Source organism: Protopterus annectens, chromosome 7.part1, assembly GCF_019279795.1.
Source record: "Protopterus annectens isolate FY-2018-M chromosome 7.part1, PAN1.0, whole genome shotgun sequence".
NCBI lineage: Eukaryota > Metazoa > Chordata > Ceratodontiformes > Protopteridae > Protopterus > Protopterus annectens.
In genome coordinates this window covers 280,816,234-280,840,311 of record NC_056740.1, presented here as the reverse complement: position 1 = coordinate 280,840,311, position 24,078 = coordinate 280,816,234, and the positions used below count along the sequence as shown (strand labels likewise).

The 24,078-nt window shown below is 40.3% G+C and overlaps 1 protein-coding gene across 1 annotated transcript in view; it reads right to left on the bottom strand.

The window, feature by feature from the left end:
* LOC122807732 (NUAK family SNF1-like kinase 1) overlaps positions 1–24,078 on the bottom strand; it is a 721,770-nt gene that overhangs the window by 474,642 nt on the left and 223,050 nt on the right. Inside the window, exon 2 of the mRNA XM_044078715.1 lies at positions 7,690–7,810. Within this exon, the coding sequence (XP_043934650.1) occupies positions 7,690–7,810 (121 nt within the window). The remainder of the gene's footprint in view (positions 1–7,689; positions 7,811–24,078) is intronic.

Here is a 24,078-nt window from a genome sequence, read left to right as displayed (position 1 = left end):
ACCCAGACCCTGAGATTGACAAGGCTGAGCTTTCTTAATTCTCCATGGAGAGAGGGTTGGGAGCATGTGCCCCAGGGTGGGCACTCTGCCTACAACCCCATAACAGATTAGAGGTAGATGATGACATCTGACAACAATGGAGGTGGGTACTGTTGAGGGGAACATCACTTGGAGAAGCAGATGACAAATCCCATGCATGTTCAATCCTTGAACCTTACAGGCATATGCAGAAATCAGTAGGGCTTTGACAAACAAAAAACAAATAAAAAAAAAATACTTCTGATGACTACCTGAATGGCAATGGCCACACTTATTTTATTTATTTATTTATTTTTATATTTTTACATTTGTTAACCAGGTTAGTCCAACTGGGCCCAGACAGCCCTTTTTCAGTGGAGACCCGGGGAGAAAAGCTCCAGGAAAGTAATTAAAAAATAAGAAAACTTAACAATTCAAGTTGTAAGATACTTAGTACAAAAACAGAGAGAAATATACAATGCGAATATATACATGACAAAAGTACAGTATTTTGAGAATGCAGTAACAACATGTTTGAGAAATTTGGTTAGCATTAAGTTATTTGCAAGGAATGTAGCAATGCCTAAAAAAAAATCAGAGTAACATCATGACATAGTACAACAAAGATGCATTTAGTAGCTAGGTACTAACTGCAGAGATAATATATGTAGACAATTTTGGTAGATACCAGGCAGATATGTTAATTGAAAGAAGAAGAAAAATTCATTAGGTAATTTCCTGTCAAGTACAGATCCATGCATGTTGGAAATTAATTTTTAGTTGCTTTTTGAATTCACCACTTTTGATAGTGGAACAAAGGGACAATGGAAGTTTGTTCCATGAGTATGCAATTGAATGACTGTAAAATATTTTTCCAAGATTTTTGTTTTTCTTGGTCAACTGCAGAAGGTTTTGCTGTGTGCTTCTGTGGTCACGATTGGATGTGTAGAGTAGGGCAGGAGTTAGGGCTATTTAGGATCCTGTGTGCAATTTGTAGTTGTGATATTTGAAGCATGTGGGGGAGCTCAGGCCATCTTAAGCTTTTCTGGGACATACAATAATGGGATTTGTAGCTATTACTGCCTGCAAATCTGGCTATCTTGTTATAGGTGGTTTCTAGTTTGGTTAAGAGATTATTTTGGAGGTTAGTAAGTATGGGAGCAGCATACAGCAGGGATGGTGGAATAAATGTTTGAGCCAGTATAGGTCTAGATTTGTTAGGTATATATTTGTTGTTGCCATATAGAAGACCTAGTTTTTGACTGGACGTTTTGATACACTTTAAGATATGTAGGTTGAATTTTAATTGGTCATCTATAGTAACACCAAGCAATTTGGTGTTTGAGTCGGTGGCGATGATTGTATTATCTAAGGATGAGATGGCGAAGTTGTCTTTAGCTGGATTTAGGTTTTTTGGAAGGAAAAGGAGAAGCTTGATCTTTATGGGGTTGAGAAGCAGGTTGTTTTCAGTTAGCCATTATTCTATTAGGTGCAGAGATTGTTGAGTGACAATGTGGAGATTTTGTATATTGTCGGAGGTGTTAATAACTCTGGAATCATCTGCGTACTGTATTAAGGTAGAGTGGGGGCAGGAGACATGGAGGTTATTTGTACATATATTAAAAAGTAAGGGGCCCAGGACAGGACCCTGAGAAACCCCGGTCTTAACAAGACAAAAAGGGGAGAAGGATGTTTGCCATCTGACAGACTGACATCTGTTTGAGAGGTAGCTGTTAAACCAGGAGGTAGTGGAGGTAGAGAGTTGTAGGTTGGAAAGATTGTTTTGGAGGATGGGATGGGAAATGGTATCAAATGTTTTGGATAGGTCAAGGAATAGAGCTGATATGAGTTTATTATTATCTCTGGCTCGGGCAATGTTGTGTGTGAAAGATAGAAGGGCAGTGGTAATACTGTGCGAGGGTCGGAAACTGTGCTGTGTGGGTGTAATTAGGTTTGCCTGTAAGAGATGGTTTAGTATTTGTCAATGTATACATTTTTCCAGAATCTTGGATAAGGGGGATAATATGGCAATAGGTCTGTAATTTGAGGGTTCTGTAGAATTTCCTCCCTTTTGGAGGGGTATTACGAAGAATTTTTCTGTAGAATTTCCTCCCTTTTGGAGGGGTATTACGAAGAATTTTTCCCAGATATCTGGTACTGTATTTTCTTGGATGCATCTATTGATAAGTATAGATACAGGGTATGCTATGGATTTGGCTGTATATTTGAGAAATAATGGAGGAAGTTTGTCGGCTGATGGGGAACAGGGTTTGAGTTTGTTAAGAAGTGATCTGATGAAGGAAGTTGCTATGTGTGCTAGGGAGAACGAGAGAAGAGATGAGGTGGGAGGTGGAGTCTTAATATCAAGAGTTTCTGGTTTAATAAGCTTTTCTATTGTTTTGATAAAAACGTTGTTAAGTAGGGTTGCAGTTTCATTAGAAGGTTTGTTAGGGAAGGGGTTTGGTGAAGAGGGGTTCCCTGGGGATAGTAATTTGTTTATTGAGTGCCAGAATTTCTTCAGGTTGGAATGTGGGTTGCTCAGAGGTTTTTGATAAAAAATTTTGTCTAGTAGGACCTGCTTTTTGTTTGGTTGCACAGCTGTTTATATATGTTCAGGTGGAAAGTTGAGTTGTTATTTTTTTTGCATGCTCTCCAAGTACTGTCTCTCTGTTCATAAGTGATCAAGTTGCCTGGTTTAGCCATGGTGTATAATTACATTTTAGCCTAAATATTCTACTGGGAGTCAGGGTGTTAAGGGTTTCTAGGAATATATTGTTTTAGCTTTGGACAGCCTCATTAAGGGGTAATGTGTGTAGGAATGACCAGTTTACAGTGGACAGTGATTTGTTTAGGGTGACAGGGTTGTAGTTTTTAAGGTTACGAGATTCTTTGTATTGGTGGATCTTGTTAATATTGGTAGAGTGTCTTACTACTGAGGTGGGGATGTGGTCACTAAGGGAGCTAGGTAGGGTGGAAGTGTTATGATAGCACTGGGTGTTGGATGTTAATATTCAGTCGATGACTGAGCCATTCTAGTAATTTGTTTGCTGGTGCATGGCTGAGGTGATCAGCTTGGTAAATCCATAAAGGTTTATAGAGTAGCTAGGGGATGCAGTATTAAAAAGGTTCCAGTCAATATTCATATCACCAAGGATGATGGTTTCATAGGGAATGGATATAGAAATCCAAGAAAGAAACTGCTTGAGTATGGGAATGTTTTTACCTGGGGGCATGCAGATTGCTGCAATGACAAGTTTGTTGTATTAATTTAGGTTACAGGTTGCTATAAGTATTTCAGCAGGGTAGAAAGAGGAATAGCTATTAAAAGAGGGAGAGAGATAGAGCTGGTCAGAGTAGAGTATAACTACTCCTCCACCCTTTTTTTACTTCTGTCCAGTCGAACAATATTATAACCAGAGGGAAGAACTGCACAGTTTGTAATATGAGGTTTTAGCCATGTCTCAGACAGGGCAAGTACAGTATATCTGGGTTATACTGAGAAATCCAGGTGTAAAGGAGGATACTTTTATTGACAATGATTTGTATATTAATTGACAAAAAAGATTTTTGGAGGCTTGTGATCGTAATGAGTTATTTGTGAGGCAGTTGGAAAGGGGGTGCTGTATATGTATGGTTAGAGTGCTGTTGGCAAGGGTCTGGATTGGGGTGAATACCACCAGGTAAGAGTAGTATTGTGCTTTGAAGTACTTGTACAAATAAATATTTGCAAAGGAACTGATGTTTTGTCTTGATGAGAGGTTGAGCATTTGGTATGTACAATACTTTGAACTTGTGAAATGATATAGTGGTATGGTTAAAGACAGCGGGGGCAATAGGGGTGGAGTAGTTACTTGTATGGTGGTTAGTGGGATAAGAGAGTGTGGAAGATAGGGTGGTAAGCAAGTGAGGAGTATGGTAAGTGGTTAGAGCTCAGAAAAAAATTAGAAATAGGAGGGGGAGAAATAGAGTTTTGAAAGGTATAGCCATGATTTAGTTTTCAGCTCAGAACTAATTTAAGGGTAAACATGTATTTAAGGTAAGTAGAAGAAATCAGGATTGACTGAAGGAGTTTTATAAAGTGAGTGACTGAAAGAGTTAAAAGTAGGTAAGGCTCGGGGGGGTGGGAGTGGGGTGTTACAGTTAACGGTGATGTGAGGTATGAGTAGAGGAGAGGGGGTGTCTATTGGCTAGTGTGGAGGTGGGGCAAAGTGGGTTTAGCTATAAAGGAAATGATGTCGGGGTGTGTGGGAATGGGGGTATGGTAGGGGAGTGGAGTGAGTCTGAGTGCAGTGAGGGCAAATGGAGCAGGATGAACCAGAAAAGAACGGACCAGGCCAGCTTCCAAAAAAAAAAAAAACAATCAGGAAAAGCGAGCTCAGTCAGTCCCAGGCCAGTGTATTGCAGTATCTTACTAATACCTAGAAATCTTATGGTAGTAATCCAGTACAGTGTGGTGAAAAGAACCACTGTTTCTGTAGGGAGAAACAAGACAAGTATGGGCTGCAGGTACATAGGGAAGCCTTTTCCAAGAGAAAGAAAGTAGTTTTAAGTACTTGACCTAGGAGTACAATAGGAAGAGAAACAAATGGGGGTGGGGGTCCAGTAGTGTGCACGCTTACAGTAAAAAGCTATAGCAAAATGCCTTCAGTTTACAGGACAGATTAAATACAATTCTAGCATACACTAGTTTAGCTGAAAGCAATTTAGTGTTCCACCGACGCAAGATCTCACAGTGCAGGGCAATCTGACAGCATTTGGTTTATTGGAGGTTGGCCAGGACACAGAATAAAACATTTGCTGAGGGGACTGGAAATAAAAAGGAAAATACGATAAATATTAGGTCTGAAGTTTTAAAACACTCTGATTACCAAGTAACTAAGATAGAGGATGCAGGGGAGGGGGCAGCATACCTTGTAAGAAACAGCACAATTCTATGAGCAACACAAACTGCAAGAAAAGCAGAGGAAAAAAAACAAAAGGTAACCACGGTTGATACCAAGCTATTATAACATATACTACACCATTATGTATTGCTATAAAGGTTATGATGAGAAAACAGTAACTACTAAGATGCTACACACATTTTAGCTTTCTCCACTAAAAGCCCTGGAATATCAACAGTGGTATTCTACAGAAACACAGTAACGCTAATAATTTAAAGTGGAACAAGTAGGTGCTCGTGGCTGTAAAGGTAGCTTGATTGAAGGCTCAGAGAAAAAAATGTGTATGCATGTGTGTGTGTGTGTGTGTGTGTGTGTGTGTGTGTGTGTGTGTGTGTGTGTGTGTGTGTAGTTCCTGACCATTTAGATGGACCCCAGTGCTTCAATGACCTGTAGATAAGCCCTGGATGAATACAATGAAACAAGAGATAAAATTGTACATATTTGCAGAAATAAGTAAAAGATACACTCAACAGAGAAAAATGCAATTAAGAGTTGTAGCTAGTATGTCACAAATTCTTTGAAAGAGGAAGAAATTAAACTGTATATGCTGGCTTGCTTACACTGATAGTATATAGCGTGTCTTAAATTCGTGAGCAGAGGCAGAGGTGGTGAATGGTGATGGAATAGGTAGGATGGAGGAAAAGGGTCTATATTAGAACACCGAACATTCAAAATGTCTAGTGTTCTAATATCGAACCCTACATATCAAAAATACCAAACATCGAACATTCAGAACAGCGAATTTTTTCCTAGGGAAAAAATTTGCTGTTCCAAAAAACATACACACAACACAAGCACACCAAACAAACAGCAATCCACACACATACACCTAAAATCTTAAACCTAACCCTACACTAAACTATACACACACCACTAACTATCCACTTACCTTAACCCAAACCCTAACCCTAAGGTCCATCACTATCGCACACTCACCTCACCCGCACCCTAACCCTAACTCACCTAACCCGCCCTAACCCTCATGTCCACAGAATCGCACACATACCTAACCCGCACCCTAACCCTAACTCACCTAACCCACCCTAACCCTCATGTCCACACAATCGCACACATACCTAACCCACACCCTAACCCTAACTCACCTAACCCGCCCTAACCCTCATGTCCACACAATCGCACACATACCTAACCTGCACTCAATCGTACACTTACCTGAACCCAACCCGTAACTTTCCAACAGAGCGCTGAAAATACCGAAGCAACAGAAACAGACAACCAAATTCTTTCCCTAGGAAAGAATTTGTTTTTCTGCTTCTTCGATATTTTCAGCATTCGCTGAAATTGGGTTGATATTAGAACACTCAACATTTTAAATGTTCGGTGTTCTAATATAGACCCGGAGGAAAATGGTTAGGCCCTATGGCTAGATTAAAAGCACTTAGATCGGGTTTGTTTCAGGAGGTGCATTGTGAATTGTGATCTAAAGCTGGAGTAGGAGGCTATGCCTTCTAGATTGTGAATCAAAGATTCCAAAAGTTTGGGTGCAAGTTGTTTTTCTATTGGTTAGTAGACTGGGTCCAGAGTGTGACTGAGTTCATTATGTTATATGAGGAGGTTTTTGTTTTGAGCTTTGCTACAAGGGGGAGAAAATGCTTCTAGGTAGATTGATTTAAAGAGAAGTGAGCCAAGAAGGAGGTTATTGCTTTGCTTTACTGGCATCCATTTAGCTTTAATTAGAGTCTGACAGTAGTGTCCATGGGGGGAAGGGAAACTTTGAGAAGACCTGGCATATTGTATAAGAAATTACTTGTTGACAGGACAGATTTTTACAGAGGTAGCAGCTAGGATGGGAAGGCCATATTTCAGCTGGGCAAAAAGTACACCTTTGCTAATAGCTTCTTTAGCTAGTTTTGAAAGGGAGAGAGAAATTTCACTGATCCAAAACTGTGGAAGTTAATATTCTTTCTTCCTTTCTTTCTATTTGCCCATTGCTTTAGAAGTTGAAGATCTGTTCTAGGCAGAGAGTGAGGCATTTGAAGGTTGATGAGGTTTCATCTGAAATGTCTTTTTGTTGTTGTTACTGCCTTTAATATTAAAAAGAATGAGCAAGTTGCAGAAGGGGTACCAAAAGTGCATTTTTGTTGTAAGGGAGTTGAGTACAAGTAGGACCTGAGTTAACCAGGTCTTCAGTGAATGAAGCTTGATTTGGATCTGCATAGTACAACAGCAGCCAAATAGATAGAATATGGTTGCTAACTTTAAGTTCCCAGACCTCTCAGTGAAACCTTCAACAGGCTCTTAAGCAATTTCCCACATATAAGAAATCTGAATCTGGCATAGTTACTGTTTAGAAGGCTGAAGCATAAATGGTTAAAAAACATAACAATGAAAATAAAACCATTAAGGCTGCAAAAGTCTGAAATAAAAGCTTGAAACACAACATTTTAAGTAATACTGAACATATTCATATTAGCAAATAAAAATTTTGAAATTAACAGATTAAATGAAAATTACTGAACAATGATTTTGCAGAAGGCATCCATGGTATTCGAGACATATTCTTTTTCTGTTATGAACTTCATATGATGCGACAACCTTTAGAAACTCGGTCAGATATGTAGTGGGATGTGGTCATCATATTCATGTATGTCACTATTTTGTGCCATTCTTACCTTACTTCAGTCTTCCTACAATACTTGTATAATGACATATGCTGCTATCTAACACACTCAGAGATTATGTTTTACAGACTGTAAGGCATACTTACCTTCATAGATCTGAATGATGTTGGGGTGCTTGAGTGATGACATGATCTCAATCTCCCTCTGGAGGTGAACACGGTCCAAATCATCTGTTATCTTCTCTTTCTGGATTAATTTTATGGCCACCTAAGGACAGACATCAGAAAACTGTCATTAGCAGTGTACTGCATGACTGCTCTACTCATCACCATCATCACCACCACTGAATATAAGTAATGTACAACAAATCCAGTCCAAGGAATTTACTGGGGAATGAGTGGCCTTTGCAAGAAAACAAATGGAAGTTGAGGAATACAGATTTATCTGCACAGATAAGCAGTGTCAAAAACTAGAAACAAATGTTTCAGAGAATGCAGTGCATTTTATCTAATAAATCCTGTAACACAACAATAGCTTGTAAACTATTATATTCTAATAAGGTACAGAAAGAACATCTGTAAATGTCTTTCCAAATCTCTAAAGAGGAGAAACTGCCAGAAAGAGATCCTTAGTGAGAAGTCTTTTGAGAGATGTGCTAGGAGGCATCCTGTTTTGACATGCTATTTAAATATACCAACTCTGGGATCACACAATACAGGGAAAGGTCATATTCTTCAGTCATGGTATTATGTTGATTTTCCAGAAAACTCAATCAGCTTTCCTGTTGACCAAATGCAACAGACAGGAAAGTTGGCAACTAAAACAGCAGTTGACTGATTTTAGGGTTTCTACATACGTATATAGTCAAAGAAAGATATTGAAAGGTCTGCATATATGATATATTCATTTCTTGCGTTGTGGTGAGGTACAAACAAGGGTAGGAAAGGAAATTGTAAGAATACAACAATGCAGAGCACAGAGAAAAGTCGGCAAGATGAAAGAGGAGCACTTTAGTGAGATTAGTTACCCACAAATTAGTTACATCACACTGTGAGCAATCTTGTGTAGATTAGGAAGTAATTGTTCCACATATTCTCAGTTTCATAACAGATGATTTTTAATGCTTTCTTGGACAGATGTTTGGCTAGAACTTGGCATATTATCTTTGGGATGGTATTCCATAACTTGTTGGCAATGGACCCTGGGAACTACCGCCCCATTAGCCTGATGAGCCTGGTCTGCAAGGCTATGGAATGTATCATCATGGAACTTATAAACAGTGACATTGGTAATCTTCAAACTCTGGACCCTACCCAGTTCGGGTTAGTAAAAGGCAGATCATGTTTCCTAAACCTGATATACATCTTTGAAGTGGTCACCAAATCCATAGATGAGATTAAGGTGGTTTACACAGCCTATCTAGATCTTGCCAAGGCTTTTGACACCACCCCCCACTCTGGAATTATAGATAAACTCACTAAACTAGGTATGAATCCCTATGTCACAAGATGGGTTGCCAGCTGGCTCACTGACAGAACCCACACTGTGAAAGTAGCAGTCTCTAAATCCAACTTCAGACCAGTGACAAGTGGAGTACCACAGAGTTCAGTCTTGGGTCCTCTCCTGTTTGGTATCTACTTCTCTGAAGTACAGGCTAACACAGAAGGTCTTTGGCTAACAAAGTTAGCAGATGACTGCAAACTAGGAGCCATAATCAGAACTCCTAATGATGTGGACATCCTACAAATGGGACTCACTGAGACAGATACCTGGTGTCAAAGCCATGGCCTCAAGCTCAATGCCAAAAAGTGCATTGTCATCCCATTTGGTAAAAACTCTGTACCCATGAACTACCACATAGTTGGCAGTCTACTTAATGCCAAATGTGTGATAAGAGACCTTGGGACCCAGGTGGACAGTAGTCTATCCTTTGATAATCACATCGCCACAGTAGTCAGGAAATCCTTCTACATGGCACACCTCATCACAAAAGGGTTCTCATCCAGGGAAAAAAAGGTCATTGTTCCCCAATACTCGACACTCATTAGACCCATTATAGAGTACAACTCAGCTTTTGGAATGTACCTCACAAGACATCTGCAGCAGCTGGAAAGGCAGAAGTACCTCACAAAGAGGATTACTGGCCTCAAGCAGATGCCCTACACTGACTGTCTCAAAAAACTCCTGCTTTTCTCTGTAGCATATTGCCTACTCCGGAAGGTGATCTCTGCCTAACATAGAAAGCTATGTCAAACCCAGAGCTGTTGGACATGCTACACCTAAAGAAATCCCAATCCCTCTGAGCTACATGCTCTAGGGGCCTAAAACTTGTCACCACAATAAACAGGACATGCTGGAGGGATAGATTCCTGTCCCAGAGACTTCCCATACTCTGGAACAAGCTACCCATCTATGTCAAGCAAAGTTCCTCATTAGCACTCTTCAAGAAAAATCTTGATGAGTGGATGGGAAATAGGAAATACACCCCGGGGATCACTTCTGTGGCTCTGCTCAACAGGGGCACAGGAAAATAACTTTCTTGGGTGACATAAGCCAGGGAACCTTGTTGGCTAGGCTTACTTAGGCCCTTGGGCCGATAGCGTAGTACCTACCTATGAACCTAAATATGTTAATTATCTTATCAGAAGAGTTCTGCACTGCTCCAAAAGGATCCACAGTTCTCAGTGAGGAGTAAAGTTCATGATGCGAAGTACACTGACATTGCTTATAGTGTGGAATGTACTAGCATTTCTGAGGAATTTGTTATTTATTTTAGCTATCTAATGCTGGTCTTGCATTATTCAAACTCTTCCTGCATTTTTATTACTGTTTTACCAGCAAGTCATTTACTCCTATATGCAGAATGACATTGAGCCTTTCACACTTTGAGTTTGCTTTTGTAATCCTCTGGATTTAATCCAAACTAAACCTAGCCTAATCCTTACATTCCTCCACAACCCTACCCTTTAATTCTCCTCTACTTCTTTCTAAATTTCCTTAAGAGAAAAACACTTTTTCTGCTCTAACCGCTTCTGTCAGTTTCAAGTTTTTATTTTCTGAACCCTCGTAATACTAATTGCTCCCAATTAACTAATTAACCTAATTTAAAGGCTAAATTAAATTCCTGACATTAAAGTATACTTAGCTAGAGAGTGCTCTTGGGACACCCATAAAAAGAGGCTTGTGTCTAGTTAGATTTCCTGGTTAACACATTAATAAAATAATACAAAATAAAATAAAAATTATGAAGGTAGCGCAGTCTATTACACTGGCCAGTATATATTAATCCGGTTGTGTAGAGTGTTAAAGTCTTCTTATAGAAATAACAGGCACTGACAACTTTTCTAGCAGAACTGTTATTAAAAATTCTACTTGGTTATTTCTATAATTCTAAATTTATGCATAGCAGTTTAATTATGAGAAATGCATTTTGTAAACAATGCTACAGAATCAATGAAATTGCAAAATGCATATCTAGATATAGAACAATTAAGGGAAAAACTGCTACGTGTGTATATTATAACACATTTATTTATTTTCTATTTATTTATTTATTTATTTATTTAACATTTGTTAACTGGGAAAGTCTGACTTGGAACAAAGGCAATTTTCAGCAGAGATTTGGAGTGAAACGCTCCAGATGCATGTCTTTGTAATAGCATATTTACTCATTACTGCAGTTTATGTGTTTTTGGCCATTCTGTTTGTCACTTTGTCCTACTCTCTCCCCCTCTGTCTTTTTACTTCCCACTCAGACATTCAAACCATTGCTCTTTATTTTACAGTTTATCAATTGCTTTCCTTCTGATGTCATTGGTCTATTAATAACTCACGTCTACGAATTTACCCCATGCCAATCAATTTATTGTTGTTCCATTGTCTTTGCATTGATCTTTGTTGACACATATACTATGTGAAATCCTCACTATATAAAGCTAGACTCAAAATCGGATTTGCATTTGCAAAAGAAAACTGCCCATAAACATATCAATCAAAGTTGGTTTTCTGTTCAGAATACTTCTCTTGAAGAAGGGTATATGCCACTTAAAGTTCCAAAACTAAGTATCGACACTGTAACTAGTAAAAGTTTAATTTTTGGAATTTACTTAGCAATTTAGTTATACTCTGAATCATATCTCTCAAGAGTATCTCATTATGAGGCACATTTTTCATTTTAAGTCCATGTTCCTTGCGATTCCACATTAAAGGTTCAATCACACATTCAGTGCTAAGAAATCCATATTAAATAATATTGAATCATAGTACTTCATCAAAAGAACTTTTTATCCATACTCTGAACTTCCAAGCTAAAGCTGTTAATAAACTGCTAAGTATTCCAGATTTTGCCTATTTGCTCAACATTATAAGAGGTAATGTTCCGCACTTTTTCTGATGGGAGGCTGACAGTTATGCTCTGAACATTTAGATGTGGTGTAGATTGCTTTCTTTCACTTGCCCAAGACTGCTCCTACATTGGTTCAGTGTTTACTGTGTAATTGTTGCTATGAAACCTGTGGATGACTGTGTATTCAGATTAAGACTATAAATTACTTCGCCTAAATCATGGTGGCATTTTAATTATTTTTCGGTTTATTTAATTGCTAATCTTCAGTTTAAGTTACTGCTGATTAACAGATCAGAGTCAGTCATGCATTTCTCAGTTAACGTGCCATGTTAATGAGCTCCTAGCTCTGAATAAAGTTATAAAGGAACTTAATCTGAAGATTTATAGCTTTGTGTTTAAGGAACTCTTTATCTAGTTAATTATAGATCTGGCAGTGCTCTGCACATCTATAAGAACAGGACTACAAGTCTGCATGTGCTTCCAGGAGAGAAAGAGCAACACTTATTAAGCAAATCCTCATATTCTGGTACACAAACAAGTATGAAGGATAACAGAAAAATAAAATGGATGACAGAAAAATGAAACACAAGTATGGCTCGGTGTGCACCTGAAGAACTTACACGTTAAATCTGTGCTCACTTAGGGCACTTTATGATTCCTTTCATTATGTTTATAAAGTCCATAGCCAGAAAGAGTGCATGATTCAAAAGAACATTTTATTTTACTCAGTTTATAATCAGGTAAAACTATTAGTGTAAGTGCCTTTTCCGATACAGCCAGGAACATTGCTGTTTAATGAATTTACCATATCTCAGAATTTGCAAATGTAGGAGTCAATATGGGATTGTATTTTCTTATTAGTGCATGCAAAAGTCTTTGATAGTGTTTTGCAGGGTTGGAAAGCAAGGTGTTGAGTAATCCAGAGCTACTGGTTGGTTAGCCAGGACAGTGAAGGCATACTGTTGGATGGGTAGCTCTGTTTACCTGAGCTGAGGTTAGTGGGGATTAGAATGAATACTTACCCCCAAAGAAGAAGCTTAGGGTGCTTTCCCTGATTCCTTGAGTTAAACTGAGGCATGGTCATTCACCTGTGACAGTATGCACAACAACATTGTCACTGGACATTATAAGATAAAGATATCCCCACCCAGCAAATAAATGAAATGTGTCATTATTGGTGTGACAAACTGAAATGCTGCCAGCCCATCTAGCTGGAATTTTGTAAATAATTTTATGTCATTTGTGAATATTAATATGATTTTTATAGAAATGTAACAGAAAGAAATACTGCCAGCCCAGCTATCTGGACTTTTGTAAATAATCATATGTCATTTGTGAATATCAACATGATTCATATGCTTGTCTTACAAATGTAAGCGAACTATATGTTATGTGTATATTAAACTACCAGTACAGAAGTGTGTGTTGAACAGGGTTTGTACAGTACTGAGCTTCAAGGATGTGTCTACAGTGTACCCTACTGGAAAAGAACAGAAATGTATAAAAAATATATACCTGTGCAAATGTATGTTTTAATAGTAGAAACTGGAATATACGTAGTCAACTTGCAAAACGTCAAAAAAATAAGTTGAAATTAAATTGTTTTATGATTGTGTTATAAAAGTTAGTTTCAATGCAGCAAGGAGACAGGATGTCTAGAACTAGGGTGCCTTCTGCATTGTTTTGTAAGTGTTTTATTGTTTTATGTCTTCTAGCAACTGCAAACATCTGAAGGCTATGTATTTTTCACAAGGAGATGTCAAATGCTACAATGGGGGGGGGGGGGTTAGCCTGGGAACTGATGACAGGTGACAAAAAGTGATGTCATCCAAGCTAACCCAGCAGTAATATTTGATATTAATTTAAGAACTCTCTCAGAGAGAGACTGGGCATTTTGTATTTTGGCTTGAATCTAGCAAGAACATCCACTCATCATCATCATCATCTGCACTTACCTAGCTGTAAGTAAGATTTAGGGCATAGTATCTCTCTTAGATATAGATAGGAATATAGTAAAGATTAGTTTAGATGTTTTCTATATTTATTTGAGACTGTTCTGCAATGTTGTTTTAACATATTTCCTGTGATTTTGAACTCTGACATTACTGTGCTGAGTGAATGAGTATTGTCTTGTTGTTTATTATTAAATATATTTAAACTAGTCTTAGTGGCTGATATTTGTGAGACATATTTAAGCTCTTAGAGTACTTGCATATGTATTTATTAACACTGTACAGGCCACTCCTAAATAGCCTCGCATGTCTTGGTCAGACTACCATTTGGATAATAGCAGCATTACACAGTAGGATTGGACTCACTTTGCAAGGGCCTTATAGTAGCTGATAAGTAGGGGTCGGTGGCAGTGGAAACGACCTCATAGTCTGGGCAGATGGGAACATAGCTAGTAAACCTGTGCCAGTCTTCCTCAGGTGTGTGTGTGTTTGTATATAAAGCAAATCTCAAAGTGTGTCTGTGTCAGCTACTTGGGCAGGGACATGAAGCATTGGTTGGACAGAGGGGGTGCTGGGGATCTTGTTTTAGCCCCCTTAGCTGAGATCTTAACCCTATGGCTGTGCCAGTGGGAAGTCTTATTGGGGATCTGGAGAAAGAGGGAGAAATCAGCCCCAGAGTGACTATGATCTCTGTGTGCTCTTAAGGGAAATTGCACTTTATTGTGTGTGTACTTGTCATCCTCCCAGTGTGTACATCCCCTAGCTGTTGCGAGTGGTGAGGATTGAGGCTCTTGATTACTCGGCCAGTGCAGGGGCATCACAAATGGAACTAAAAGAATAAGATTGTAGAAATAAAAGTTACACATACACACAATCAAAGTTGGATGCCAGCTGGCGGTAAATACAACTACTGCAGTAGTGAAAAAATGAAGTATGCAGATAATGAATTTCTACTGCAGTAAATTTGCATGGGAAATTTTTACACCTGTGTTCTATTTTACTTTATGTGGTGGGGAAGCTGGTTCCATAGAAGTGGTATACATATTCATCCAGCATGTTCATTTAATCCTGCAGAAGAGATTGAGTTCCTTGAGTGAGTGTTTCTGATACCATTGGACTTTCAAATCTTTAATAGGTCTAATAGAACAAAATCTGTTAAAGCTCTAGGTGCAAAACAATGGTCACCTTTCTGTATCTTCTATGATAGTGTGAAAAAGCACAATACTTTGAGATGGCCTGCATAGTTATTATGATGCAGGCCCTTGCTTTGTTAGTGAGGAAGTGCTGTCGTCATTCCAGCTGTGACATATGTTTAGACAGGTACATACAAAAAGGGGTCATTATACTCACTGATCAGCCAAACGAGTGCCAAGAACACGGGCACAATTACATGCCTGGATCTGGATGCCATACCCTTCAATATAACCAGCACAGTGAAAAGGACTTCCTTACAATAGTGGATACATAGTGATCAAAACATTTTTTTGCCAGCATAAGTTCCCAGATTTCTAACTACTAATCAGTTTCCTGTGGGGTGCTGTCAATGTTGTAGTTATAAAAGCAGTCATACTTGCCAAAATATATGATTATAAATTTCTTTGCATCCAGTTTCAGTCCATGGTTTTGGCACCAACTATTTGTTTGGAACAGGCTCTCTTTTAGGATCATGATGTTCTCTGGGAAGCTTAAGATGGCACCAAGTCTGCAGTTATCTGACTGACGAACTTCTTTGTCAGATGATGATCAAATCTACATCAGAAATCTAAAAGGGAATGCCCGGCTATGTGCCCTACTGTTCGTAGATGGTACCACTCATACTATACCAGAGGAAATTGCCAACCTGCTAACTGACAGATTTGGCTCAAACTTCACCCCCCTCCCCCTATCCCCACCAGCCATGCCTCAAAGCATACCTGACACCAGTCCTCTGCCTAGTATCTTTACAAATCAGGTCATGTCTGCACTCCCAAAGACCAAAAACATGGCCTCAACGGGACTAGATAACATTCCAGGTTGCTTATATAGCAATCTAAAATAGGACCTAGCAGACTCACTTGGTGTTCTATTTAACCCTAGCATGAAATCTGGCTTTGTTCCAGCAAAGTGGAGAATAGCAACAGTAATGCCCTACACAAAGTGGGGGTCATCAACTGACCCTGGGAACTATAGACCCATAAGTCTAACAGCCTCATCTACAAGGCCATCGAAGGAATCATCATGGACCTTATCAACAGGGACATAGGTAACCTTTAAACTCTAGAACCAACTCAATTTGGCTTCGATCAGGGTCGAGCATGCTTATTAAACCTAGTAGACGTCTTCAAGAAAGTCACTGAAGTCCTAGGTGAAGGTAAAACAGTGCATACTGCCTATCTTGACCTTGCTAAGGCTTTTGACACAATCGCCCACTTAGGTATCATTGTGAAACTCTTCAAGCTGGGAATTAACCCTTACATCACTAGATGGGTAGTCAATTGGTTCACTGACAGAACACATACTGTCAAAGTTGGTGACTCCGCCTCTACCAGTTAACCTGTCACCAATGGATTCTGGACATAATAAACAGAGGCTACAAATTCCATTTTCACACTCTTCCAAAAATGAGAGGCATGCCAAACCTACCACAAAATCAAAGGGTAGAGGCACAACTACAAATTGCAAAGCTCCTAAACATGAGGGCTATACAAAGGTACCTACGCACCAACAAGCACAAGGTTTTATTCAAGGCTTTTCTGGTGCCAAGAAAAGGAAGCGACTGGAGACCCATACTGGACTTATCCATTCTAAACACATTTCTTCTCGTGCCAAAATTCAAGATGCTCACATTACAGCAACTCCTTCCCATGCTGGGCAAGGGGTTTTGGCTGGTAACATTGGACCTCAAGGAGGCATACCTGCATGTCCCAATCAGACAAAGTTGCAGAAGATACCTCAGATTTCTTGCAGGTTCAAACCACTATCAATTCTCTGCATTGCCCTTTGGCTTATCTACTCGCCCAGAGTATTCACCAAGTGCCTGGCATCAGTGATTGCATACTGCAGACTTCAAGGGATACAAATTTACCCTTATCTGGGCGACTGCCTGATCCAAGCGGACAGCAAACACTTACTTCTGAAACACCTGGCATATGTGACACGCTTACTGCTTTCTCTGGGATACACCATCAACAAGGAGAAATCAAAGCTAACACCCTCTCAGAAAATAACCTTCCTGGGTGCCAACTTGGACACAAACACCCAGATGGCTTACCTTACACCAGAAAAACAAGGGCAACTATCTCATTACTTCAAAATGCTTGCAAAAAGTACCAGGCTTACTGCAAGGAAAATCCTGCAGGCTCTGGGATTCATGGCATCTTGCATTCTTCTAATCCCATGCGCAAAGCTGCACATGAGGAAACTTCAATGGTACCTAAAAAATCTATGGTCTCAACACAGTCACAGCTTGGAAGCGGAGATTCCAATAATTCCCTGTCTTCAAAAGGAATTCATATGGTGGGCCCAAGCATGCCAAGTAAACACAGGCCTCCCATTCTGCAAGCCTCAAGCTACACAAGTCATATCCACAGACGCTTCAGATTACACCTGGGGAGCACACATGAAGGACAGGTGCATTCAGGGCAGATGGCCCCAAAAAGAAAAGCACCTTCACATCAATCAAAAAGAAATGCTGGCAGTAATAAATGCAATCTCAGCGTTCAGAGAATTCCTGCATCCAGGACAACTGCTCATAAGAACAGACAACACCACAGTAATGTGGTACATAAACAAACAAGGAGGGACTCATTCATACCCCTTGTGCAGACTAACCATGACTCTTTGGAACCTAGCTCTGGAAAGACAAATAGAACTTCAGGCACAGTACCTGCCAGGATTGGAAAACACACTGGCAGACACTCTGAGCAGGCACATGACAGACCCTCACGAATGGAAGCTACATCCACACGTATTTACAGAGATTGTTCAAGCGTGGGGAAGGCCAGATATAGATCTTTTTGCCTCCCACAGAAATCATCAATTAAAAAGGTTTTGCTCAAGGATCTTCCACCCAAAGGCCTGGAAAGTGGACGCTCTTTCCTTCACATGGACAACTCGGTCAGTTTATGCATTCCCACCACTACCTCTACTGCCCAAGGTACTTTTGAAAGTAAGAACAGACAAGCCGAGGATGATACTGATTGCTCCGGACTGGCCGAGACAACACTGGTATCCACTCCTGAGGAGCCTAACACACACTCCTCCGTGGCCCCTGCCTCTAACACCTCTACTGCTGACGCAGAACAATTTCAAAACCCTTCACAGTCAGCTGAAAACTCTCAGTCTCGCTGCATGGAAAATTCCTTAACATCACATCAGACACTACTCTCCAAAGAAGTGCAGGATGTCATTTTGGAGGCCAGAAGACCATCTACTAGAAAAGCTTACTCCGCAAAATGGAAGCGGTTTTGCTGTTGGAATGAAAAACGAGGGCAGGACCCTAGAAAATTTAACCTACCTCAGATTTTACAGTACCTAGCTGAACTTTTGAGCAATGGACTTTCATTTTCCTCAATCAAAATACATGCCTCAGCAATCTCTGCAGAATTCAACATGGATCCTCCTTTATTCTCACACCCACTCCTGCGACAGTTCCTCAGAGGGGCTAAGAACATAAGACCTCCAAGGAAACAGCCAGTGCCAGCTTGGGACCTTAACTATGTACTGGAAAAATTGACATTACCTCCCTTTGAACCAGCTGCTTCAACAGAATTACAATATTTGTCCTGGAAAACAGCTTTTCTCCTGGCCATCACTTCAGCTCGTAGAGTATCTGAGTTACAGGCCCTCATGGCGGTGCAGCCATTCCTCATATTCCATCAGGACAGGGTTTCCCTTACCAGCCCTTCCTTTATGCCTAAAGTGGTATCTAGGGTAGCCTTAAACCAGGCCATACACCTTCCTACCTTCTACCCTAACCCTCAAAACAAAGGGGAAAGGCTGCTTCACTCTTTAGACATCCATAGGCAGCTACGTTACTACTTGGACAGAACCAAATCCTTCAGAAAATCAGATCAACTCCGTTTCCTATGCTGTGGGGGTCAAGGGAAACCTGTTACTAAACAGACCATTTCAAGTGGATTGGTCACTGCATACGCTTTTGTTATTCCTATCATGGAAAGCTTGTCCCTACTGGTATCAGACCCCACTCCACTAGGGCCACAGCCACCTCTACAGCCTTCCTCAGAGGAGTGCCTACTAAAGATATCTTGGAGGCAGCCACTTGGAGTTCTGTACTTACCTTCACAAAACACTACCATCTGCCTTTATACTCCAGAACAAGAGCAGGCTTTGCTACTGCAGTTTTGCAGGGCATTCTAGCTCAACCCAGTTCCATATAGTACCTACCACCCTATGCATAGCTTTGGGATTCTACCCATATGTGATTACTGCAGCTGTAATGCACGATGAACATAGTACAATTTTGTACCTACCATAAATGTAGATGTTCGAGGGCTATTACAGCTGCAGTACAGGTTTCCCACCCTCCTTCCCCACTTGGTAAGACCTTGGGGTCTGAATAACTATTCATACCTGCTGACTGGGTTATCCTGCTATGTTTTATTTGCTTACTTTTGTGTATTAGACTTATTTATGTATTGCCTTCCTTTTGGGGGCACCTGACATCTGGGGCAAGAAAGACTGAAGAAGATGGCGTCGGCTGTGTCTTTTATACTCTAGCCTTCCTGACGTCAGAAGAGTACGCGACAACAACCGACACCGGACCAAGACTTTGGAATTCGGCCGACCGAGGGACCGCCTGCCGGCTGAAAACCCATATGTGATTACTGCAGCTGTAATAGCCCTCGAACATCTACATTTATGGTAGGTACAAAACTGTATTATGTCTAGAACCAGGGTGCCTTCTGCATTGTTTTGTAAGTGTTTTATTGTTTACAACTGCAAACATCTGAAGGCTATGTATTTTTCACAAGGAGATGTCAAATGCTACAATGGGGGGTGGGGGGGTTAGCCTGGGAACTGATGACAGGTGACAAAACGTGATGTCATCCAAGCTAACCCAGCAGTAATATTTGATATTAATTTAAGAACTCTCTCAGAGAGAGACTGGGCATTTTGTATTTTGTCTTGAAACTAGCAAGAACATCCACTCATCATCATCATCATCATCATCATCTGCACTTACCTAGCTGTAAGTAAGATTTAGGGCATAGTATCTCTCTTAGATATAGATAGGAATATAGTAAAGATTAGTTTAGATGTTTTCTATATTTATTTGAGACTGTTCTGCAATGTTGTTTTAACATATTTCCTGTGATTTTGAACTCTGACATTACTGTGTTGAGTGAATGAGTATTGTCTTGTTGTTTATTATTAAATATATTTAAATTAGTCTTAGTGGCTGATATTTGTGAGACATATTTAAGCTCTTAGAGTACTTGCATATGTATTTATTAACACTGTACAGGCCACTCCTAAATAGCCTCGCATGTCTTGGTCAGACTACCATTTGGATAATAGCAGCATTACACAGTAGGATTGGACTCACTTTGCAAGGGCCTTATAGTAGCTGATAAGTAGGGGTCGGTGGCAGTGGAAACTACCTCATAGTCTGGGCAGATGGGAACATAGTTAGTAAACCTGTGCCAGCCTTCCTCAGGTGTGTGTGTGTTTGTATATAAAGCAAATCTCAAAGTGTGTCTGTGTCAGCTACTTGGGCAGGGACATGAAGCATTGGTTGGACAGAGGGGGTGCTGGGGATCTTGTTTTGGCCCCCTTAGCTGAGATCTTAACCCTATGGCTGTGCCAGTGGGAAGTCTTATTGGGGATCTGGAGAAAGAGGGAGAAATCAGCCCCAGAGTGACTATGATCTCTGTGTGCTCTTAAGGGAAATTGCACTTTATTGTGTGTGTACTTGTCATCCTCCCAGTGTGTACGTCCCCTAGCTGTTGCGAGTGGTGAGGATTGTGGCTCCTTGATTACTCGGCCAGTGCAGGGGCATCACAAATGGAACTAAAAGAATAAGATTGTAGAAATAAAAGTTACACATACACACAATCAAAGTTGGATGCCAGCTGGCAGTAAATACAACTACTGCAGTAGTGAAAAAATGAAGTATGCAGATAATGAATTTCTACTGCAGTAAATTTGCATGGGAAATTTTTACACCTGTGCTCTATTTTACTTTATGTGGTGGGGAAGCTGGTTCCATAGAAGTGGTATACATATTCATCCAGCATGTTTATTTAATCCTGCAGAAGAGATTGAGTTCCTATAGTGAGTGTTTCTGATACCATTGGACTTTCAAATCTTTAATAGGTCTAATAGAACAAAATCTGTTAAAGCTCTAGGTGCAAAACAATGGTCACCTTTCTGTATCTTCTATGATAGTGTGAAAAAGCACAATACTTTGAGATGGCCTGCATAGTTATTATGATGCAGGCCCTTGTTTTGTTAGTGAGGAAGTGCTGTCGTCATTCCAGCTGTGACATATGTTTAGACAGGTACATACAAAAAGGGGTCATTATACTCACTGATCAGCCTAACGAGTGCCAAGAACAGGGGCACAATTACATGCCTGGATCTGGATGCCATACCCTTCAATATAACCAGCACAGTGAAAAGGACTTCCTTACAATAGTGGATACATAGTGATCAAAACATTTTTTTGCCAGCATAAGTTCCCAGATTTCTAACTACTAATCAGTTTCCTGTGGGGTGCTGTCAATGTTGTAGTTATAAAAGCAGTCATACTTGCCAAAAAATATGATTATAAATTTCTTTGCATCCAGTTTCAGTCCATGGTTTTGGCACCAACTATTTGTTTGGAACAGGCTCTCTTTTAGGATCATGATGTTCTCTGGGAAGCTTAAGATGGCACCAAGTCTGCAGTTATCTGACTGACAAACTTCTTTGTCAGATGATGATCAAATCTGCATCAGAAATCTAAAAGGGAATGCCCGGCTATGTGCCCTACTGTTCGTAGATGGTACCACTCATACTATACCAGAGGAAATTGCCAACCTGCTAACTGACAGATTTGGCTCAAACTTCACCCCCCTCCCCCTATCCCCACCAGCCATGCCTCAAAGCATACCTGACACCAGTCCTCTGCCTAGTATCTTTACAAATCAGGTCATGTCTGCACTCCCAAAGACCAAAAACACGGCCTCAACGGGACTAGATAACATCCCAGGTTGCTTATGTAGCAATCTAAAATAGGACCTAGCAGACTCACTTGGTGTTCTGTTTAACCCTAGCATGAAATCTGGCTTTGTTCCAGCAAAGTGGAGAATAGCAACAGTAATGCCCTACACAAAGGGGGGGTCATCAACTGACCCTGGGAACTATAGACCCATAAGTCTAACAGCCTCATCTACAAGGCCATCGAAGGAATCATCATGGACCTTATCAACAGGGACATAGGTAACCTTTAAACTCTAGAACCAACTCAGTTTTGCTTTGATAAGGGTCGAGCATGCTTATTAAACCTAGTAGACGTCTTCAAGAAAGTCACTGAAGTCCTAGGTGAAGGTAAAACAGTGCATACTGCCTATCTTGACCTTGCTAAGGCTTTTGACACAATCGCCCACTTAGGTATCATTGTGAAACTCTTCAAGCTGGGAATTAACCCTTACATCACTAGATGGGTAGTCAATTGGTTCACTGACAGAACACATACTGTCAAAGTTGGTGACTCCGCCTCTACCAGTTAACCTGTCACCAATGGTGTACCACAAGGATCTGCACTGGGCCCTTTACTGTTTGGAATCTGTTTCTCGTACGTCCAGACTAAAGTAGATGGCCTTTGGCTAACCAAGTTCACTGATGATTGTAAACTGGATGCCATCACTGAGTCTCCCAATCATGTTAACATATTACAGGAGGGACTAACACAGATAAATGACAGGGGCCAATGCCACGGTTTAAAAGGAAACACAAAAAAGTGCGTTATTATCCCCTTTGGCAAAGCAGAATTCCCTGCTAATTACAATATTGACAGCACCCACCTAAGTTCAAACACAGTGGTTCAAAATCTGGGAATACAGGTAGATAGCAATATGAACTTTGACCACTAAGTTTCCACAGTGGTAAGGAAAGCCTTCTATGTTGTGCATCTCATAAGCAATGGCATTGTATCCAGGTCTGTGGATATTATAACTCCACTGTAGTTGACCTTCATCAGATCATTAATAGAGTATAATGTTCCATTCTCCATGTACCTCACCAGACACCTGTAGCAGATGGAGAGATCACAGAGGTTTCTCACCAAGAAAATACAGGGCCTCCAAACCATGACTTACTGAATAGACTGAAAGCCTTGTCACTGTACTCTGTATTATATAGGGTGCTGAGAGGCAACTTGTGCCTGGTCTACAGGGCAGTCTCTGACCCTGCCCTAATGGATATGCTGCACATCCACAAGTCAAATGGCACAAGAGTTACTCACTCTAGAGATCTTAACCTAGCCTGTGACATTAACAGAACATGCTGGAGAGACCGATATATCTCCCAGAGATTACGACTATGAAATAAACTTCCAATTCATGTGAAGCAGAGCTCCTCACTGACCCTATTTAAGCACAACCTGGACAAATGGATGGGAGACTGCAAATGTACCCTGGGGTGGCACCCATGTCCCTCATGGACAGGTGTAGTCGGTGTTTATCATAGACTTGCTCTGTGAATTATGACCATCTAAGCACGAACAATTGAGGCAACCTGTGATTAGTATAGCTAGGCTTGTAAGGGCTTTAGGGCCGCTAGCGTAGTAACCTCCTATGAACCTATGAACCTATGAACTGCAGTGACACTTGGCAGAGCTGTAACTGCATTACTTGCTAGCTGTCATAAGACATGTGTAATTACTTAATTACAAAGTATTAATGAAATTTAATTGGCTTCATTTCATCCATATGACTAACCCGGGGCAACCACTGAGTGATAAGGAAAGTCACTTCTTTTTATAATCAGACAACAGTAGATATCGAGTCTGTGTCCATGCTGATGTTGGAAGGATGGGAAAGAAAGTGACAAGGAGGGAGTGAGATGAGTTTAAAAAGAAATCAGTAACGAAAATGAAAAAGAGGAACACTCCAATATTACAGATATCTCTGTAAAAGTACTTTGGGAAACTTGAAAAAACAAAACCAAAAAAACCCTCAGAAAATGCTATTTCACATCCTCAGTGAAAAAAAAAAGGTCAGAGTGTGCATGTGCCTGACTTATGCAGGTGACAG